This window comes from Bactrocera tryoni, chromosome 5, assembly GCF_016617805.1.
Source record: "Bactrocera tryoni isolate S06 chromosome 5, CSIRO_BtryS06_freeze2, whole genome shotgun sequence".
Classification (NCBI taxonomy): Eukaryota; Metazoa; Arthropoda; class Insecta; order Diptera; family Tephritidae; genus Bactrocera; species Bactrocera tryoni.
In genome coordinates this window covers 27877897-27900685 of record NC_052503.1, presented here as the reverse complement: position 1 = coordinate 27900685, position 22789 = coordinate 27877897, and the positions used below count along the sequence as shown (strand labels likewise).

The following is a 22789-nucleotide window of genomic DNA, read 5'->3' as shown; positions in this document are numbered from 1 at the left end:
CTCACTTTTTGTTAGCTATTTATTAACGATATGCGGTTTTTCATATTATTGAGTGCAAATATGATGAATTAACTCATGCAACAAAGTGCATGACACTTCGCCGCACATTGCGAGTGTTTGTGTCGCCTTTCTCACCGTAAACATATTGTAGTTTAAGTACAATGTTCAAGCGGTTCTATTGTTTATGTTGTGAGCTTTTGCTGAGCACAAAAACAAAACAAAACAAAAACCAAAAATAAAAAAAAAACCTTATATGCAACAGTAAAAATAATCACCTTTTAGATAATAAGCCGGTCACGTACAGGGATACATGAATACATGCATGTACGTTTTATGTATTAGGGTGTATCTGAAATTATTGGTTTGCTTGTTTAAGTACGAAAACAATATTATCATGAGCAAACTTTTTGCATATAAGTACACTGGAAAATTCCAATAATTCTATTATATGATAAAGTAGATATATAATATAATTTCTGAAAAATCAATAATCAAATATTAAAATGAAATGGAGTGGGCTTGACGTCGGGCATTATTGCAGCTAAAGTTCCCGCCGTTTTAAAATCCACAATTAGTGAATTTAAATGTCTCCACATGTTCAACCAGGAAAGGCCTCATCACTGTAAACTCACTGTCATTGACTTTCACATCACATCAATTTGTTCAAATTTGACCCGGACTGATCCAAAAGAAATGTTCCAAGATTGGTACACGTTTTTGGCTTTGTTCATGCAAATGGTTTCCAAATGTCAATTAGTATGTGTTTGACAGTTTGTCTGATAGTTTTAACCATAGAAAAACATGAGAATTTTTTGCAAAAGTGTTTTGGGGAGTCTACTTTATTACGTTATTAGGAACACAACTATTTGAGTGGCACAAACCATTCAGTAAAGGTCGTGAACTCAACGAAAGCTCAAGTCGTCCAGTCACCTTATTAATGACGATAATATCGAATAAAGTTGAAGAAACGGTGGTTGAAAATTGTCGTGTTTGCATCGTAGAGATAGCAGAGGTTCTCAACATCTCTTATGCATCTACTCAAAACATTTTGTTTAATATTTTGGGTATGGCGTGTCAATGCTAAACTCGTACCAAAAGATCTGAAGCTTTTGCAAAAGCGACATCAAGTGTAGGTCACAAAAAAGGTACTTGACAACGTAGCTGCGGACCCTACATTTGAATATGAAGACGAAACTGTCAAAAATATCGGCCAGACGGCTCTTCAAAAATAAACCGAAATCGCCAGAGTTCAATATGAATTCATTTCACAGGGTCAAATTATCGATAAGAAATACTATTTGTAAGTTTTGCGGTGGCTGAGGACCCTGGTGAAGAGACGTGGGATTATGAATATGACTGTTCAACAATTTAGCGCATGGGGCTTTAAAAATGAGCTGAAACCGAAAACACCAAAATTTGCTGGAAGCACTGACCCCAGCCTAAGCACTCAGAAGCTGAAGGCAATAATAAAAACGTTTATTAAAATATATTTACCACTCCGGGTCGAATTTGATCAGATGTTATATACATAAATATGTAATCATATTTCCATTATAAATTTTTAATTCTATTTTGATTTTTGATTATCAATTGGTCAGTTTGTCGCACTTTATTTAAATATAATATATATATATATATTTATTTGTTTGTATTCATTTGTTTTCTCATACTATTTGCATCCACCCTAATGTCTATAGAAGCAATTATAAATAAGTTGAATATATGCACATTTGTATATTTATAGATTTGTGTCTCTGCTCACAGTCTGTGTGCATAAAAAAGCAAACATTCAACTTTTTGCTTGATTTTTAATTAAACAAGAAGATAAAAATGAAAATAATCAATTTGCTAAAAATATATACACACATACAAGCACCTATATTTATCTGCTCGTAGTAAATGCATTCTTAGCACTTCAAGTTTGTCTTCTTGGTGTCACTGCCGGTCACAAGCGATTACATACATATGTATGTACACTTGCATACATATATTTAATGCCGTTAAATGAACAAATGAAATGATAATTTTTTTTTACCAGTCTGGCATCTTAAACTGGCTGTCATTATCTACGAGCTTTTGTATAAGTTACTTATTACAAAGCTATTTACATACGGGATACATTCATCTATATGTATGTATATGTACATAATTATTTACGACTTTAACTGCAGCGTGCAGAATTGATATTATGTATTTAATCATTTGTAATTACAACTAAACGTAATCCACATCTATGGTATATCCGAATCAAATGCTGAGAAACTAAGTTGTTTTGAACTTTGCTTAGCTAAATTATCTTGCTGGCCTTTATATTTTTGGTCAAATATATTTGAATTCTTTAGTCGAGTTTTTAAATGTGAAAAAAGTGTAGTATTAAATATGCATAACCTCAATTTGTCTGGCTTTATCAGCAAGTGCAGCAAGTAATGACATGAGTAAGAGACGCTTTGGATGATTTATGTTGGTCCATTCTTATACTAAATATTGAATTTAAAATAAAATTAATAATTCATAAAATTATATGCACAAATATTTTTTCAATTCTAAAAAAATTTGCACTAACCTAAACTCTTTGGACATGCTAACCTAAACTACCCAATAAATTACGTTACACAAAAGTTATTGTGCCTGATGTCGTTAAACAATTCAAATATTTCTTTTTTGTGTAATATTCAGTTTTTTTAGAATCTATTTTATTCTTTGAATATTTACGAAAAAAATACTCTCTTTTGTATTCGACAGACCTTCCAATTTTCTATGTCTCAAATGTGATTAAAATGGTAATCTTGACAAAAGCTTTAAGGTAAGTGAGAATAAACGACTTTTTTCAATTCATTTTATATAAAATTACAAATAATGTGCATTTACATAATTTAAAGTACTGTAATGACCGGTGATTTGTTTTGGAAATATTTGGATTCTCTTGATCCCGTAAATAATCTCCAAGAGGACAACAGAAAAATGAGCGTAGTGTGAAGTAGATTTTCTGCTTCAAATTAGTAGTGATCGAAGAGCTAATCAAAGTTTTGATGTTTTGACAAAAAGGCGGTTGCCCAAAAGAAAAGTCATTTGTTGTCAAAAAAATTTACACTTTAGAGTGGCTTAGGTTAGGTTCGATGATACCGGCCGATCACGCCATACATATATAGATGTAAAGATCCTTAGTAATGAAGTATTCGTCATACAACACGTCAACACTTTTTGGGAACTTTAAGAGCGACTTGATATCTAACTGTGATACTTCATTTAGTCTCTCGAACTGCGAATTTAATATGAATTCTAGTTGATGCTTGACAGAGTTATAAAAGGTATTTCAGCATCTCACTCATGCCTACTTCTTTGCATGTCTGCATGGATCGATGTTACTTATACCCATCTGGCTGTTGTTGTTGTTACGGGTACCTTATTCCGTTAGGATGGTAAGGATTAGATAAATTGTTAGTCCAACTTTAGGCCCAGGAAACGTGCTGTTTCGACGGAGTCTGATCAAAGGCAGAAGAGTGTCAGATAAGTAGAGTTAGTAGGATATGCAAAGAGGTGGCCAGTGTCATGCGGGAACTCATTGCACGCTGGACATATACATATTTGATATGTCAGGGTCTATTCAGGATAAGTAGGAGTTTAAACTACTATAGTATCCAGAACGAAGTTGCGCAAGGGTCACTCTCGTTTCTCGCGGCAACTCGAGCTCTTTGTCTGCAATGGGTGGTGATTTGACTTCAAGTACACCATTCACTGAGAAGGAGTCGATGAAGGTGTTAATGGATCCGCTGTGAATGTCGGTCAGTGCTTTTCGGAAAATAGTTGCGTCCGAAGTCTGGTCGGCATATTGTTTTATGTTATCGACGTAGTTGGGGAATGATTTCTGCGAATGCACCCAAGCAGAAACTTAACTGGGAACAAACGGGCCTCACTAGGGGAGACGTCAAGAGGAGTGCAGTTTTCTGACAAGTTTGCAGCTCCTTCGTCTGCGGCCGGCCGTAAAAAGTATGCGAGTTTTTCTTTAGGGTTCTTGCACATGAACTTGGGAATCCTACAATGAAGCATTCCATCTCGCCCTGAACTGTCTGTCAGCCCATTCGGAAATTTCATTGCATATCATTTGAGTGACTTCCGTATTATCTGCACTGACTCAGTAGTCAAACGAATGGCACAAATCTCCTCAATAATTTCTTTTTCAGGAATTCTTTTGTGACTTGGAATCCAGTACCTTGAGATCCAGCTTCGAGCAATAGATTCCGACTTAGAGCTGCTCAATAAATCGAAATTATTTTCAAAGATTTCTCTAACAAACACGCTCACATCTCTGAAACTATTTATCTGACCAACTGAAAATTTTCGGAGAATATTTTCAAATGTATGTACATTCGATAGATCAATATACATATGTATCGATTTAATATCGATTTTTTTATATTCACAAGTGAATAAACCTCTTAATCTCTATAAAGTTTGTTGACATGCAGAAATGTATAGCTTATTACAAGAATTGGTTAGTAAATTGGTTTAGGAGCGCGACCTGGCCTTCCTACTTCAATACAATACTTCAAACAGCTTCTTTCACATATAGTAACATTTGTAACCCTTCCAAATTAACGTTTTTCTCAGACTATAACAAAATATTTATTAATCCTAAATTGATTTACCAAACAAACTAGATTTCCTTTAACTTCCCTTGTACATACTTCTAAAGTTAAAAAGCTACAGTTCGACGTGTCTTGGAAACGTATTCTTCGTATTCTTGAGCAAATGCAAAGCATTTCACGGAACAGTTGTCAAAACCTTTTAAATTTTTGCTTAAAGTCGCTGCATTGTGAGAATTATACGTGATACTTCATTCTACGTTATGTAATTATAAAATTATAACACTGTCTTTTGCCTTCTATAGCAAAAGTTATGCTATTCTTAAAGCTTTTTGTAGAATAGTTAAAAAAAATATATTCCATATTCAAATATAAAAAATATTTAATTAAAATAATAAAAATAATATTAATTTATCACTTTTAATACTCTCATTGCAACTCTGTGTACTATGTACACCTTTGCGTATGCGTAATCAAATGTGTTTTGGCGTTAAGTATACGCCGACGCGCAGTGGTCATGCATACCTTCGTCCCAGGGATGGTGTCTAACGCGGCGAGGCTTGCCATTGCGTTTTCTGTGCTTCTTCTCCTCCTTTTTCTCTTCCATTATGCGATTGCTTGCGATAAATTATTTGACGTCACGTTTGGTTCACTTTGATGAAATGCGGCATACGTACACCCGCACGCTATGTGGATACCCGTTTTCACACACACACGCATACACAAGACAACAAAAAAGTTTGAGTTTACCGTACTTTTATGTCATTCGATAATTTTATAAAATTTATTTACACGTGTTGTGCACTTGTAAATTCTGCAAGGTGTGTTGCACTGCAATTTTATACATATATACACGTATATGTTTATATATATATTTGTTCAAAGATATATATTTTTACATACGTTTGCATGTATGTGTGTGTTGATTATGTATTTATGCAAGCGCGTCGTTCGTTGCTTTTTGAATTGCGAATAAATTTATTTTTACACTCACACACACACACACTCATATATGTGTGTGAATTTTACGGTTAATTCTGATTTTCCATACACTGTGTTCGCGAAATGCGCGCTCATTTGCAGTTCTCCACTGGGCAGCTTTTTGTTGGCTTTTTTCGTTGCGCCTTTCGTGCTGCTTTAGCCGGCACCACCACAAAATCGCGTTATTTTTGTCAAATTTCAAGTATGTTTATATGTACTCGTACTCATGTATATATGCAGGTATATAGACTTTGTCGTTCACACACTTTCTAGCACAGTATTTTTACTTTTGAAATTTCTTGTTGTTGCTACTTTTTCGAATTTTTAATTTCATTTGAGCACAATATTATTTTTTTATTTCCATTTATTTTTTCACAAGTTATTTTTAATGCGATGATTTAAATAATCATTTCGTTGGTTTCTCATTTGGCACTGGGCTTTTGCTGCTTGTTGTTGTTATTGCTAATATACATATATGCTAATGCTTGCATTGAACACAGAAAAACTGTAGAAAAATTTAACAAATATTAAATAAATTGAACTATTTTTTTTATAAAAAATATTGTTATTATATTATGTTTTAAACACATGAATAATAAAATTTTAGTGAAAGTCAAAACTTTATAAAATATTTATTTTTAGTGTATTTAATTTTGAGTATTAGTTTTTATATAATTTTTGTTTTATAATTTATTTATTTTTTTGTAGTTTATGCGAATAGTGAAAATAAGTTAAGTTAAAGTATGTATTAGTATTATAATTTAAAAATTTTAATTTTATTAAACTTTGAGTGTTATATTTTGTAATTTTTTTTATAATTTTTGTTTTATAATTTATTTTTATTTTTGTAGTTTAATTTATAATAATTTAAATAGTGAAAATGCATTCAGTTACAATTTTTTATTACTATTTTAATTTATTATTATTAAATTTTGAATTAAAATTAAAATAATTAATTTTATTAAATTTTTAATATTATGTTTTATATATATGTTCTTATAATTTATTTATTAAATATTATTAAATTTTTATAGTTTATTTCTCAATAATTTAAATAATGAAAACAAGTTAAGTTAATTTTTTATGTTAATTATTGCTATTAAAAATTATTAAATCAATTATTAATTGCCGAAATTTCATTAATAATTTTTATTTTGCTTATGCAATTATTTTAGTGTTTTTATTTTAAAATTTGTTTCTTTCTAGTTTATTTCACACTATTTATATAATTAAAAATAATTAAATATTTTTATTTTCTAAATAAGTTACATAAGTAAACAAACATATAAAATACGAAAATATTTTAAAAAAATTATTAAAAAGATCAGTGAACAAAGTATATATGTAGATATGCATATATATAAATATAAAAATATGAAAAAATATTATGTAAAGCCTATATACTTTAGTATAAATGTATAAATGTATATAGTATATAGGCTTTATATAATATAATACTTTAGTATAAAAGTATATAGGCTTTATATAATATTTTTTTTATATTTTTATTATTTTTTTATTTAGATATATACATATATATTTTGTTCACTGATCCTTTTAAAAAATTTTTTTAATATATTTTTGTAGGTTTATTATTTATATAAGAAAAAAATTATTAAACATTTCTATAAAATAAATATATTACAAAATATGAAAGCAAATACAAAGAAAAAAAAACTAAAATAACAAAATAAGAAATAAAAATTAAATCATACAAAAATATATTTAAATATTTTATTTAATATTTTAGTAAAATATTTATTTTATATTTGTATTTTATTTCAAAATTTTTTATATAAGAAAAACTAAAAAAAATATTTAAAATTAAGTAAATAACTACAAAATAAATATATTATAAATATTGAGTTTTTATTTAACATTTTTTTTTTAATTTTTATCACTATTTTATTTATGTTTTTATATTATTTTACTTCTATATTTTATTTTATTCATGATTTAAATATAATTAATTAAATATAAATTGGTTATTGAAACAAATTTAGTACATTATGGATGTTTTGCTTATTACTTTATTTTTTATCATTTAATTTTTATTATTATATTTATGTTTTAGATGTTACTATTATTTGATTTATAAAAAATTATTAATTGATTGATATTGTTAAAAAGTTAAATGAAAATGTACTATTAACTAAATATGTAAATAATTAAGCTTGCGTACTTTATATAATTATTTGTTTTAACTTTTTTTTCTCTATTTCTAACTTCTAAGTTTTTTTTTTTTTAATTTTAAAATTGTTAGTAATTTTATAGTTTCATTTATGATTTTGTATGCAATATTATTTTTTATTAACAACGATTTTTATATGTTCTGTCGTAGATATAAAGATCTGTATGTATTATTTATTTTCTGAAATTCTCATCTATTTTAAGTAATAATTTTTATGTGATATGTATGAATTTTTCCAATTTTCATTAACTAATTATGTATATATAGCTTTTTATATTACATGTTTCACAAACGTTTTGTATATAATATTTATTTTCCTTTTGGAAATTTTTATATTTGCTAAGATTTCTTTTAACATTTTTTTTGTTATTTATTTTTAATTAATGGAAAATTTAATACATATACGTATATTTATATCCCGATTCCAAACCAATATTTATATATATTTTTTTTAGTTTTTTATTTTATAATTTTATTTTTATTTTAATTTCTCTTATTGTAGTACACATATTAATTTAATTTTTTATTTTTTATACTATTAAACTATTTTATTTTTATTTATATATTTCCATGAAAATTTAGTCACCACGCGCACTTAGTACACTTGTTTAGCTCACACTCGGCGTCTAAACGCCAACTAATTGGCAGCTGGATGCTTTCAGCTAAACAAAGCTATGCTACAGCTTCAATCAAACACTCATATTAACTGGAGCCGGACAGCTCGCGCTCGCAACGCCAGCTGTTATTGTCATTTACTAGTCCGCTATCAGCTCAATTGTTGTTTTCCGCTGCGCTTTGTCGCTTGCTTTATCTCTGAATTGTGCCGGCGTACAGCTTGTTTAACTCTCTACTTGCTGCTCTCTAAATCAAATACGCCGAGCTTTGTTTGGTTTTAAAACGCGTCGTTGGTTCACACGCACTTTAGTCGATTTTTTTGTGTACCTAGTGTTGCCATATACATTTTTTTGACAATTGCTTGGAAAATTATTTGTGGACCTACTTTTCTTATGGACAGTCACTGCACAAATTTATTCGAAAATAATTATTTTAATTTTTTTTCCATTACTCTACTACTGAACGGTGCGTTGCGAACATGCCAACGTGCGTCCGTTCGTCGTTCGTTGCGTTATGCATCTGCTGACTGATCGACCAGCGATCGCTAGTCGCAGTCGCGACAATATTCATGGTGATCAACGAGCGGCGACATTCATTGAATCTCCACGATTTGCCGTTTTTCCATTTCGATTTCGGACGAATGACGCTGGGCAGCGCGGAGCGGTTGGCTGTTTGGTTCGGCTAGGATGATTTTTTTTAGTTATTTTTATTTAATTTTTTTTCATTTTTTTATTCTTTATTCGATTTTAATAATATTATTGTTTTCAGAATTTTAAATTTTGTTTGTAGTTTTAATTTTTCTTATTTTTCTTCTCATTTTCCATTTTTAATGATTAATTCTAATATTCTTCTTTTTAGAACTTAAAAATTTTTTGTGATGAATTTTTTATATTTTTTTATTTAAGATTTTTAGTCCTTCATTCTTATCCTATTAGAATTTCCATTTTTTCCTTTTAAATAATTTTTTTTTTTATTTGTTGCTCGTATATGACTTATATCTCGTTTTTATTTTTGTTTTTGTGATTTAAATTTTTTTGAACATACATATATATTTTTTATTTTTCTCCTTCATTCTAATGTTTCTTATTTAAGAATTTTTAATTTTTTTGTTTTTAAAATTATTTTCAATTTTTTTAATCAATTTTTTTTCTTTACTCGAATATGAGACTTTTTTATCGTTTTTTATTTTTTTTTTGTTATTTAATTAAACAAAAAGAAATACAATTTTTAGTTTTTAATCCATATTTATAATATTACTTCTTTTAGAATTTATATTTTTTTGTTTAAAATTATTTTTAATTTTTTTTTGAATTAAATTGTTTTCTATTCTTTACTCGTTTAAGACGTTTTTTCTCGTTTTTAATTTTTTTTTTTGTAATTTAATTTGTTTTTCTATATTTTTTTTTCTTCAACTTTTTTTTTGAAAATTTGTCTTCGTCAATTCATATGTACATACATATATCGGCGCCCTCAGCACGCTGTTACTCTTTTAGCTGTCACCGCCGCGTCACCACTAATGTGGTCACGATTTATTTAAATGTATGTACCTTGAAAAGCACTCTCTCACACACACCTTAACACACTTACATATACTATATATTTATATCATATTTTGAAAACTCTGCACAGCGTCGACTATTTCACTCTGGTATTCCGAATTTTTCCATTGAAGAAAAAATAAACCGAGCAAATGTCGTGTCACGTAGTTTTTGTATGCACTGTGTTCTCCGTGGCTTCCCTGCAGGAAATGCCTTACAAATCTATATTTGTACACAGTACTCGGTACTGCTGACAGACGCACTTGGCCCAAGTGTGTTCAGCACTTCAGCAATGTGTACTCAGTCGAGGTGTTGGAAGAACTGGCCGAAGAATTCTCGTGACGCTGCGTAATCACAATGACCGTTAATTAAGCGCAGCAGGCAGTTCATTTCGGATTTTATTTATAAATGATTGACGGCGAAAAGAAAGTGTCGTTTATAATTAAACGGTTCGGTGATGCAGTGCGCTGACCGCAACACACCTCTTTGCATTCACAAAAGTTCACATACTGAATGCGCCAGCCATATGCAATCTTATCAGCTACCGTTTATATAAAAACTCATATATAAAGTATAACATGCATATATGTTTGTGTATGTGTGTGTTTTAGAATACGGATGTATATGTGTGTGCATTTGCGACGAAGTAATGGCGGCTATTCGACAGTTTGGCTCGAAGGAGTCTAAGGAACATAGCATTGCCAGCAGCATAGCACGACAGCAGCAGCAATAACAAAAATAGCAACAACAAAAGGGGAATGCTTAAAATTACTTTGACTCTTCACACTTGTTGCCCGCTTCTGGTCACGTTGTTGTTATTGTGGACAAACTGCTGCCAAATTTTAAGTAATTTATAGATATGTAGGTATATGTGTATGTATGTATGTATGTCTGTCTGTGTATATGTAAATATATAAAATTAGACACTTTTGTGTCGGAGAAATGTTCGCATAAAAAATTTTAAACAAATTTCACACTTTAAGAGCTCTTAAGAGTAGCAATATAATACGAATTTGTTGGCCAATTAGTGCTGTGATTAATTATTGGGAACCAATATTCGATACGCCGTATTTGAAAATATTTTATAGGCCGCCAGATTCACTAAATTGGAATAATAGAAAAGAATCAGATAGAAAAGAACCATAATCACGTATACACGAATCTCTTGGCCTGCCTCAGCGCTGGTTCCGAACAATCAAGTATTCCGCTATGAGCCTTATTATAAACCATAAACAGCTTTAGGGTAACTTGTATAAAAAGAGAACTACCCTTCAACAAAATATCTGTGCACTCGACGCTGAACTACAACCTTCTTTTTTTGAATATCTAATGTTTCTATAGATTTTCTGTGGACAAAAAGTAGTAAGACTTTTTAATTTAAATTTCGCGCGAAAACCCATTTGTCGAAGTAGAAAAAATGGGTTGGTACGTCAGTGAGCCAAATGTCAAATCAAAATAAACATTAGTGTTTAGTATACGTTTGTCTTTCTGAAGTAAACAAAGTGCATTCGGCGATTTTTACAATGAATGAAATTATTCAACAAAGAAGTTCCATTAAATTTTGTGTGCGGAATCAAATTTCTGTTGCCGAAACGTTCAGAATGTTTGAAAGGCCTTCGGGGATAATAATTTTTCGCGAGCAAGTTTTTATGATTAGTACAAATTATTCACGGAGGGTCGAGAAAGCCATCAACATCAATTGATGTTCAGCACGTCAATAAAATAAAGGAATTGGTGCTTGAGAATCGACGACTAACAGTCAGAGATCTTACCGACATCTTTGGAATATCGAAAGGATCGCTAAAAATAATTTTGAAAGATCACTTTGGCCTAAGAAAAGTGGAAGCACTATTGGTTTCAAATCACTAAATTTTTTCGAAAAATAGCGTCGCGTTAAAAACTATGAAGCAAAGCTTTCCGACTAACAGGATGTAATGAAATGTATTGTTACTGAAGTTAAGTCTTGGATCTATGCTTACTTATGCCCGGAAACAGACGATCAATCGGCCGAATATCGTGGCAGAGGTGAGTCGAAGCCGAAAAAACCACGTCAAAGCAGGTCAAAAAAAGAGGTTATGTTGACAGTTTTTTGAATTATCAAGGTGTGTTGTATTCCGTATTCCTTCCAACCGTCTAAACTTTCAACAAGAAATACTATTTGAGAGTTATATTTCATTTGCTCGAAACTGTTCTTAAAAAGTAGACTGAATTATAGGCGGACAGCTATTGGTTTTTGCACCGTCACATAGAGCATTGATTCTTCGTGAGTTTTTCGCAAATTTTCAACCAATATCGTGCCGCAACCACCGTATTCACCTGATTTAGCTCGGTGTGACTTCTGACTATTCAGCATTCCGAAAGACCGTTTTGAGTCAATTGAAGGCATTAAACGTGAATCGCTACGTACATTCAAGGCTATTCCACAAATTGACTAGAGGATTCGCAAAACGTTGGCACAAATGTAATGCGGCCATGGGGGATTGCTTTGAGAGGGACGACATAGATTTTAGAGAATAAATTATGAACAAAGACTTACTATTTTTTGCTCATAGTGGTATTAAAGCGGGTCAAAAAAATTTATTCTTTTTGTCGCTTGGTACTCTGAATAATAGGTTCTTAGACAGCTATTAATTGTAACGAGAATATTCTCCGCCTTACATTTTGATATTTTTTTATTATCAGATAGAAAAATTCATATCTGGCTGTCAGGCGGTAGAAGAAGAAGACAGTAGAGAATGCGCATGCAAGGCTTTATATAGGCAAAAAATCGTAACTATTGGACGAGAGTTTCTAAACAATTAAGATCATTTTTTATCTTACATCGAATAAGTTTAAGAAACAACAAACAACAAGTGGAAGTATAAAGTTAGCCAATATTTTGATACAAATAGAATGGTGAATGTATGAACGTATTCAAGTTCGGTATTTTTAGTAGGACATTTATCACAATCTTAATAGATTTAAAAAATATGGTTTAATTCCGCCTATTTCTACAAGGTGTGTTCCAAAGTAAACAGGACTTTTTGAATCTAGCGCCCCCTAGTGGCGTCATCTATAGTCGACTGGTGCGTTAGAATCTGCTATCTTTATCGATAGGCCAGAGAGATTTTCATGACATTTCATAGATTGGAAGTAAAGTTATTGCGTTTTAAGTGTCAGTATGTTTGTGTTATCGGTGCAAAAATGAGCTTCAAACAAAGAGCCAACATTAAATTTTGTTTTAAAATTGGTAAAACTTTTAACGAAACGTTTCAATTGATGAAACAAGTTTATGGCGATGATTTCCTATCCCGTAGCAGAGTGCTCGAGTGGTTTCAACGTTTTCAAAGTGGTCGTGAGGACAGAAATGACGATCAACATGTGGGCCAATCAAAATTCGTGATCACCGGAAATTCCATCGAAACTGTGAGTGAGTTCATCAAAAATTAGCCGAAATCATCATTCCATGAATTTCGGAAATGGAATTGAACATCTCCAAAACATCGATTTATCGCATTTTGACCGAACATTTGGGCTTACGAAAGGTGTGTGCATGGTTTGTCCCGCACAAATTGACTGACGACCAAAAATTGCTCAGAATCCAACATTCGAAGGACGATTATTTAACCAAAAATCACATTTTAACCATTAACCACTCCCCGTATTCACCTGATATGGCACCGAGCGACTTCTTCCTTTTCGGAAAAATGCTTTGCCCATGAAAGGACAGCGTTACGCAGACGTAGAGGCCATTCAAAAGCCTTACACCGGCATACTGGCGGCCATACCGACCAACGAGCTAAAACACTCGTTCGACATGCTTTTGGACCGTGCAAAAAGCTGTATTGAAACAAAAAAGAGATTATTTTGAATAAAATAAATTGATTTTTCCGAAAAAACCATTTGTTTTGTTTTTTTTAAGTCCTGTTTACTTTGGAACGCACCTTGTAGGTGTGTGGGTGGTTGATATTCAAATTTTCCATTTTGTTTGAATAATATAATTCAAGCAATTTATCATCGAGAGGGTTAAGCTATGCACAGTTAACAAACATTTTATTCAAAACTTATAGCCACAAGTTGCAAAACAAATGGAAATAAGGGTAGTTTTTATTATCAATGGTAATTTTAACAAATAATTACTTAAAACCAAATAAATGGATTCATTTACGCAATAATATTTATTTTGATTGACTGTCATTGCAATATTTCTTTGGCCTACTAGTTAATCAATCAATTAACCGACTGTCCACCCACGCATACTTTAAAATTTTTATATTTGTGTTAACTGTTGTAAAGCGTTTTGTTTGAACTTTTTAAAGCTTTCTCTTTGTTTAATACGAACTCTAGCAGCCTGATGCTTAGTTAACCTGAATATTTGACAAGCAATGTAACAGGACAGCGCACCATGTCCTGTTGAAAACAGTAGCCAACACGAGCTCCTTCACACACATTTAGTCATAATGTTCATTGATATTCCCTTTCCACATACTAAAGGTCTAGTTAAGAAATCCATTATTTTGCTTTAAAATTAAGGTTTAATTTGGGATAATTAGAGGGATCCAGATTTTGGTTCAATCTGCACCGTTTTGTTCGATAACTTGTTGCCATTTTGTAGGTAATTTCATAATACCACTTTTAAGAAACCCTCGTTCCTATTGTCAAAAAATTGGAACAGTCGCTACATTCACAAGCTTTTCTTCAGGCCATTCGCCACGCCCACGCATCAAACTTTCAATACCTATGGGAAGATTTCCGAGTATTTTCAGGCAGAAGTCTTTGCCATAAGTCGGTGCTAAGAGATAAACCTCCAACATCTGCCTCCGATATCTGCCTATGAGATCAAATCGCTATTGGTGCAATAGTGTAGAGAACGGCTGAATTACCTAGCGCAACGTAACCAAGTGGACCACATCTGGGTGCCCGATCACAAAGGTGTAAGCGGGAATGAGCTGGCTGATGAGTTCGCCCGCTCCGCAGCATCCACTAACATAGTAGAACCTGAATCCTTCATTGCGGTGGGTCCCCATACCATAAAGGAACTGCTCCGCAAGGAAGAGACAAATTGGCAGCAACTTCAAGGCATGCGTCACAGCAAGCTAAAGAAACTCTAGCTGGTTCTGGTACAGGTAGCCTGAAACTCCAGAATACCTGCTAATTGACTGCATAGCCGTCTGCATGCGGAGGATAAAGACCCTTGGATCCATGTTCCCAAATATGACTCACATCGGCTCACTAGCACTTGGACTTTATCAATATGCTAGGGCTAGGTGAGTCTGTATGATTTAAGAGAGGGCAACTCAAGTTGCGGTGCAAGCCTCGTCTATCTATCCAATCTAAGTTCCCGGAGGGTCTGACGAGTTTTTACCGATGAGTGTGATCTTGTGTGTACTGATGGATCACTATTCCCTTTCTATAGAGCAAAGCTGGTCGCTTCTGGATGGTCGCTTCCATCAAACGGTCGATAGAACAGTTTCAAATTAAGAGTTTAGCCGTAGGGGGCAGGTCGTTATTAATAATTCCCTGCCAATCGCACCATCTTCTTTACCGTTAATCCTGGCTTGGACATCTTTGCGTCTGCTCATCGCGATACGACCGTTATTGCTTTTGTTTAACGTTGTCGTAAGTAATTCACTTTTCATCACCGCTTCAGAAAGTATCAATTTAATTGCGATTTAGCAGCGTTTAGCGATCGGACTCGACAATTTCCACTATTTCATCGGTTTTTTCGACAATTGGCATAGCATCGTGCACCTTTGACGGTTTAAGTTTAATCCGTACACAACGCGTGGTAAAGATTACTAATGTCATCTATTGAATTTCTCTCACTAGACCTATTATATTAGTATAAGTTGGTTTAAAAAAGATGGTCTCATAATAGTTTTCGCGTAGTCATCAGCTCCAAAAATCACTCTTTTCGCCATACAATGACATTCCGTGGAATTCAAATACATTTTCTGTTCCCCAGATGTTCTTTTCCAATTTCAAAATTTTAAAAACTCTTCTGTCATTAAGAAATAAATTATGAAGTTTCATCCCTATTTCCGTAAAAAAATATTATCAGTTTCAAATGCAAATCTACTCATATGCTAACAAAAATGCCCGTGTGGCAATAGACGAACGAGTCTAAGAGTGAAGGGTGAAGCAAGTCAAATACTTTATTGGCATATGTTGCAAGATTAGTAAACACTCCAAAACTCTACTCGTCTGAAGGAGATGATATTAAAATTTGAAGAGGATATGTAGGGAAAACAAATCTCAAAAAGAAGAAAGTTAATATGAATGAAAATAAATATGAATACTAATGCTGCCTTTGAGTTAAAAAATATACAAAAATATACAAATTCCACACCCATGCTCGTATGTATATGCAGATATTTATATATTATCCCCAATTATACCCTGATCAGGCTGTTCTTCTGTATATACGCGGACTAGTCACTCAGTCTTTACGATACCAAACTGAAATTTTCGGAAGTTTTTTTCTCCCCACGAAGCCGCTCATTTATCGGAACAGCCGATAAGATCATTACATATAGCATATGGCTGCCAAATAAACTGAACGATTGGATCAAGTTCTTGTGCGAAAACTTGTTTATTACTTATATCTCCGGTGTTGCTGGAGTTAACGATTTTTTTTTTCGCCAATTTTGGGGGAAAATACACGCAAATATCTTCCTTCGACAGCGACTGCTCAAATTTGACCAGCACTAAGTAATTAAAAGTACACTCGTAAAAGGGTTCGTCTAAGAACGTTAAAGCGAAATCTAACAACAAACTCGTGTTAGCCTTAGAGAGTTAGCAGATGTTCTTAACATTTCCTATAGATCGATTTAAGGGGGTATTCTGGTCTAGAAGCATGAATTTCAGATAATTTTTAAAGTGTCGTAAAAAAAAAGCAATTAATATTTTTACCATCCATTTTTTTATTAGTTATTTGTTAATTTTAGAAGAGTACAGAAAAAAATTAAAACTAAAAAAAGTAAAAAATTTCAAAAATTATGAGCTGACGAAGTGGGGAGTCTCTAAAAATTTCCGCGTGACCATACCCATGATTTCAACCCTCCTAGTTATCTGAAACCAAAAAAAAAGATTATTAATCTAGAATAATGTCGCAATGGCCGGAACTACGGAAAAGTGGAAAAAAATTTTTTTCACAAAATGGCGACTGCCTGAAAAAAAAAGTTTTTTTGGATCACTTTTTCTGACTATTTCGAATTTTTTAAAAATAATAAAAATAAATATTTGGAGATGGGGCTAGTTCCAACCATAGACAAGCCTATAAAGAAGACTCTATAAATTTCAAGTAAATCGGTCCAGTAGAACCTGAGAAATCGTGGGTATCGTTCCGAAAAAGTGAGTTTTGAGAAAAACGCGTTTTAAGTTTCGCGTAAAGTCTTTTGTTCGATTAGTTCCGGCCGAACCAGTTTGGATGCCGGGTCAGAAAAATGCCTATATCTCCGAAAATAATTTGAATTTTGAAAAATCCTCTTGTACACATATTCTTGAATAGTTAAATTTTGAATATAAAAAAAAATCGATTTTTTAAATTTCTAGACCAGAATACCCCCTTAACAGTCTAATTGAATGATGAATCAAACTGAAAGTGCCGTCGCCAGTCTTCAATGACAAACAACTCTACCAACTGCTTCATTAGAGTCATTACACAAGTTAAAAGACTTTTAGCAAGTGTATGGAAAATTGGACTGGTTGTTGATGTGCTTGTGTTAGACCATAAGACCTCGTTAGTTTGATAAAAATGGGAAGAATAGTCAAAATATTAGGTTCAATCAACTACATACTTCATTGAGGTCTCACTAACACTACAGAGGACGATAGAGCAATGCTGTATCAACCTACACAAGAAAAAAATAGTTTTTTCGACTACCCGCTCTCCGGCGGAAGGTAGTGGCAAGCCCATAAGTATACTCCCGACATGAAAAAACGTCTCATAAAATATTCTAGCCTTTAAGATTCTGCTTTTTAATAGTATTGATAGTTTTCTTACTATTTTATAGCATACACCCACTTTCTAGCTCAAAGAAGAAATCCTTTTGTACAAGCCTGAGTTCTAAAAAACAAGCCTTTACTCATGCCGGTTCTGAGAATCTAAGGAAAACTAATGTTTATATAAACTTGTAGATATTATATTCAGAATCAAAAAGCACAGTGGTAAATAATACACACATTCTTTTTCAAATATTTGCTCTACAAAATTCACGTTTTCAGCCAACTACCCTCATATGCTGTTGCTAAAGCAAAATGACGTCTCAATTTATTGTCGCAACTTATAATATATACAACACATACATACATATTTACATAGCTACAACAACCATATTAGACTTATTGATTACAATATTTATTTTCGTTATCACCAAACAACTTTTTCGTTTTGTGACACTACTCACTGCCACACTACCCTACCGCAAGTGTATGGTGCGTGTCTGCCGAGTTTCGTGCTGCCTTAAGAAAATATAAATCTAACTACACATTTCTTTCGTATTAATGAGTTATTGATTTTACTACTATAATTCGTGAGTGTATGTTGCTCAAAAAAAAAAATACAATAAAGCTTAAGTTTTTCTTTCATGAACACAAGTTGCTATTCATTTTGGCTACTTCAGGTTGCGTATACGCAGTGGCGTGCAGAATTTATGAGCAAGCATAGAGTAATCAAATATTAATTTAATTGTGGAGAGTAGCGTAAGGAAAGTTAGTATTATTTACAGCCAAGCTAATATATATAAAAAATCAACTAAATAAATTAAAAATATTGATTGTTTTTATAAACTATTATAGAGTAAATTTTTGCTTTTTAATTTTTCTGAAATACAGGAAAACAAATTATGAAAAATCAAAATGGAAAAAATTTGTTTTTTAAACATTACATATGTAATTTATGGAATAAATAAATAAAATTAAAATTTATGAATTGGAAACTTTATGTAATCTAATTGCAATTTATTTAAATTAAATGTAAAAAACTACAATTTTTATTCATCGCAGTATTTTTATAAACCATATAAATAAAAAAATTACTTAAACTAATTTAATTTTTAGTTATTACAAATTATTTAAATATATTTCCTTTAATTTTTAAAAATTTTAAATTTTTGTGTTAATATTTGTTTAAATTATTTTCATAAAAAAAGTCAATATCTTATTTTTTGTATTTAATGCTTTATATATAGTTTATACATAGTAAACTGCATCCAAAAAATTCTCGTTTCCATACGTGGCGCTCTACACTTAAATTTATTTTTAATTAAAAATTTTTATTATTCTTTTTCTCTTAATTTTTACTATATTTTGGTAAAATAAAATTTTAAATTACAATAATTATATTTATTGAAATTTAATTAAATTTTTCATAAAAAATCAAAGTAAAATTTTTTGATAATATATCTTTCTTAATTTTCGTATAAAAGTAAAAATTGCTTGGAAACAAGGTTTTAATTCAAAAACTTGCATTAAAAATTAAATTTTAATTTTTTAATCTCGATGTTTACATTAAAAATTTAATTAATATTTAATTATAAATCTGATTTTTAATCCATGACCCTTGAGATTTTTTAATCCAAGATGTTTGGGATTCAAAAATGAAAATCGAAAATCGATTAAAATTTGAAAATTTAAATAAAATTTTAATAAATTGAAATTTGGAAATTTTAATTTTTAATATTAACGCGAAAAAAGTTAATACTAAAATAATTCTTAATTATGTGCTGGAGATTAAAATTTTTATTTTTTACTTTTCAATCCGGTAGTTGGAGTTAAAACTTGAAAATAAATATTAATTGTAAGATTACGTTTTTTTTTATTTTTTTCAATGCGGTTTGTATGCTTAATTTTTTTTATATTTTAATCCTGTATTTGAGATTACAAAACAAAAAAGTCAAAAAATGTTAATTAAATTATTTTTGAATACATTATTTTCTTGAAAATTAATTAAATTTTTTCATAAGAATTAAATTTTTAAGTAAAAAAATGCTTTTTTGAATAATTGTAAGTTTTGAAATGGATTTTTTATTTGTTGTGGTGTATTTAGGAACTTTCATTTTTTTAATAAAAAATATTTTTTTTTTTTCAAATAAAATAAAAATTAACTAAACTATTAATCAAATAATTTTTTTAATGCATTATTGCTTGTAAATTAATTGAATTTTTCATGAAAAAAAATTCAAGGAAAAAATGTTAATTATTTAAATTATGCATTATTTACTGCAACTTTAATTAATTTTTTCATAAAAACTTAATTTAAAGTAAAAAAATGGCTTTTCGAAAAATTTTTAGTTTTGAAATGGATTTTGTATTTGTTTTAGTTTTTCGTTTTGAACTTTTATTATTATTTTTTTTTTTTTGTAATAATCAATTGCATATATTAATTACAAATAAAATAATTATGAAAGAAGAGTAAAACAAAAAATTTTTAATTAGCTTTTAACTTTTTTTTACAAAATTTTATTTTAAAAATATTGAAATAATTTTTAATAACATTTTTAGTCTAAAAATACGTTTTTTCGTTTTATTAAAATTTAAGCATTTAAAAATAAATTATTAAATAATTCTAAGTGAGCTTCGAAACCTAATTTTTGTTATGATCATAATATTTAATTTTATTTTAACATGATAATTTTCAAATAATATGCAGTAAACAAACAACAACAATTGTATACAACTATTAGCCTTTAGTGCTCAACATGAACTCAGTCTGCATTCTACTATGCTTATAAATCAAAAATGAGTGCCACACACACCTACACATACACAAATACACTTATGCATACGAGTATGCCATTGAAATGCACTTACACGCTGGCATGCAACCCTTGCAACTTGTGCCACAAATACCGATTTTCGCAAACACTTTTGTTGCTGTTGTTGTTACTTTTCTTCTATTTATATTATTATTTTTATTTACATAAGCAAATATTCCAGCGCTGCGCCTTGCCACACGAATTTCAAGTTAATTTCCAATTAAATTTGCACTGAGCTGCATTAAAATTTATGGCCAAAATATTTTTTCAAGCTTGCTGCATTTCTATCTTGGCATTTTCGCACGCTTTCTAGCACAAAATTTACTTTTTTTGTGAAAATTTATTTATTTTTTTGTGAAAATTTATTTGAAAAATGCAGAAATTTGTTTAACAATTAATGCAAATATTTTTTGTTGTTTTTGTTTAGTTACTATTGCACTTTTTTTTGCTAACGCATGCACTTTCCGCATTTGTTTTCACCAACTGCACTTACTTTTTCGCTATTTCACGCTCACTTTCTTGGCTTTTCAGCAAATATGTGCGCTGGTTTTCACTTTTCCTTAATTTACTTTAATTTATCGTGCACTCAACTTAATCTTCGACTTCATTACCGACTATTTACAGCGCATTCAATGTCAATTTTTCGCGTTATCCTTGAGCTTGAGCGATTTAATTGCTGGCTCATCACTATTTCACCGCACTAAGCAGCGTAGCAGCAGTCGTGTGGAGCGTCCATACATACTTCACTTATATGTATGTGTGTGTGTGTATAAAGGGCTTTTTTTGCTGCTGTTGAATTCCCACTGCAGCGATGCGCTCATTACACAAACGAACTGCATGACGCGTTTCCGACTAAAATATGATTTCAATTGTGCGCTTCGATTGCCCGCGTTGCGTTTGCTTGGCCTCATGTGTCCTTCTAATATATGTATGTACTTTGGCCGTATGTGTGTTGGTATCCGCCAGCCACTTGGCTGTGTTTTGCTGCTGTGCTTCCTTATTGCCGTTTCGGCGCTTTTGATTTGTTTATCGGCATTTGCAGCCTTTTACTTTGCTACATTTTGTTTCTGTATTTATTTTCAATTTTTTTGTTGCTTTCCTCGTGCTCCGCTCGTTGTTATTGTTATTGACCGCATTGTTGTTGTTGCTGTTGTTGTAATAGTTATGTCGGCATTTCTGGCTGCTCGTGTAGACGTTGTGATGGTCATGTGTTGAGCCATCGAAAGCACCCACACACACACATAGAGCCACATATACACACATATATAGCTATACACACACACACAAACAAATGCTATCATCAATGCACACACACACGTACTCTCAGGAGCCACTCCATTCCATCTACATTGTTGAGACATGCGCATTTTAGTTGCTTACTCTCCGTCACTGTTGTTGTTGTTGTTGCTGTTGCACCGTCTTAGTTGCTGTTGATAAGCTTGAGCACAAGTAAATGGAGCAATCACGCTTACCACAATTCACCGTCTGCCGTTGCCATCCTGGTGGCGCATGGCACGCTACAAAAGGAAAAAAACGATTTGCTTAAAGCTAAAAATAGCTTTGAACGAGGTTTGATTTTTTTTTGTAAACATGCAGGCATATTTGTATATATGTATGTGCATTCATACATATATAATCACAAATGCGACTCGTTGTTGCTATCCTTGCAGGAATTGCTTCGGTTTTAGTGCACCATCTATTTCATTCTTCTTCTTCTTTATTGGCGTAGACACCGCTTACGCGATTATAGCCGAGTTTACTACGGCGTGCCAGTCGTTCATTACTTTGTCTAATTGGAGATTCCAAGTGTAGCCAGGTTCTTCTCCACCTCGTCTTACCAACGGAGTAGAGGTCTTATTTTCCTCTGCTTCCCAAGGCGGGTACTGCGTCGAATACTTAAAGAGCTGGAGTGTTTTCATCCATACAAACGACATGACCTAGCCAGCGTAGCCGCTGTCTCTTCATTCGCTGAACTATGTCAATGACGTCGTATATCTCGTACAGCTCATTGTTCAATCGAATGCAGTATTCGCCGTTGCCAATGCGAAGAGGAACATATATCTTCCACAGGGCCTTTCTCTCAAAAACTCGTAACGTCGACTCATCGGATGTTTTATCGTATAAGCCTGGTGTCTTTGTTCTTCG

The 22789-nt window shown here is 31.6% G+C and overlaps 1 protein-coding gene across 3 annotated transcripts in view; it reads right to left on the bottom strand.

The window, feature by feature from the left end:
* The window catches only part of LOC120777294, a 69186-nt gene extending 48462 nt beyond the window's left edge, over nt 1-20724 (bottom strand). For 2 of the 3 annotated variants that reach the window (XM_040108505.1, XM_040108506.1), the window contains exon 1: nt 5109-5446. In XM_040108505.1, coding sequence (XP_039964439.1) covers nt 5109-5190 — 82 coding nt within the window. In that variant the 5' untranslated portion in view covers nt 5191-5446. Of the gene's footprint in view, nt 1-5108; nt 5447-20699 lie in introns of those variants that run through there. The other variant, XM_040108508.1, reaches the window with a different exon arrangement.
* Between the last annotated feature and the right edge of the window lie 2065 nt (nt 20725-22789).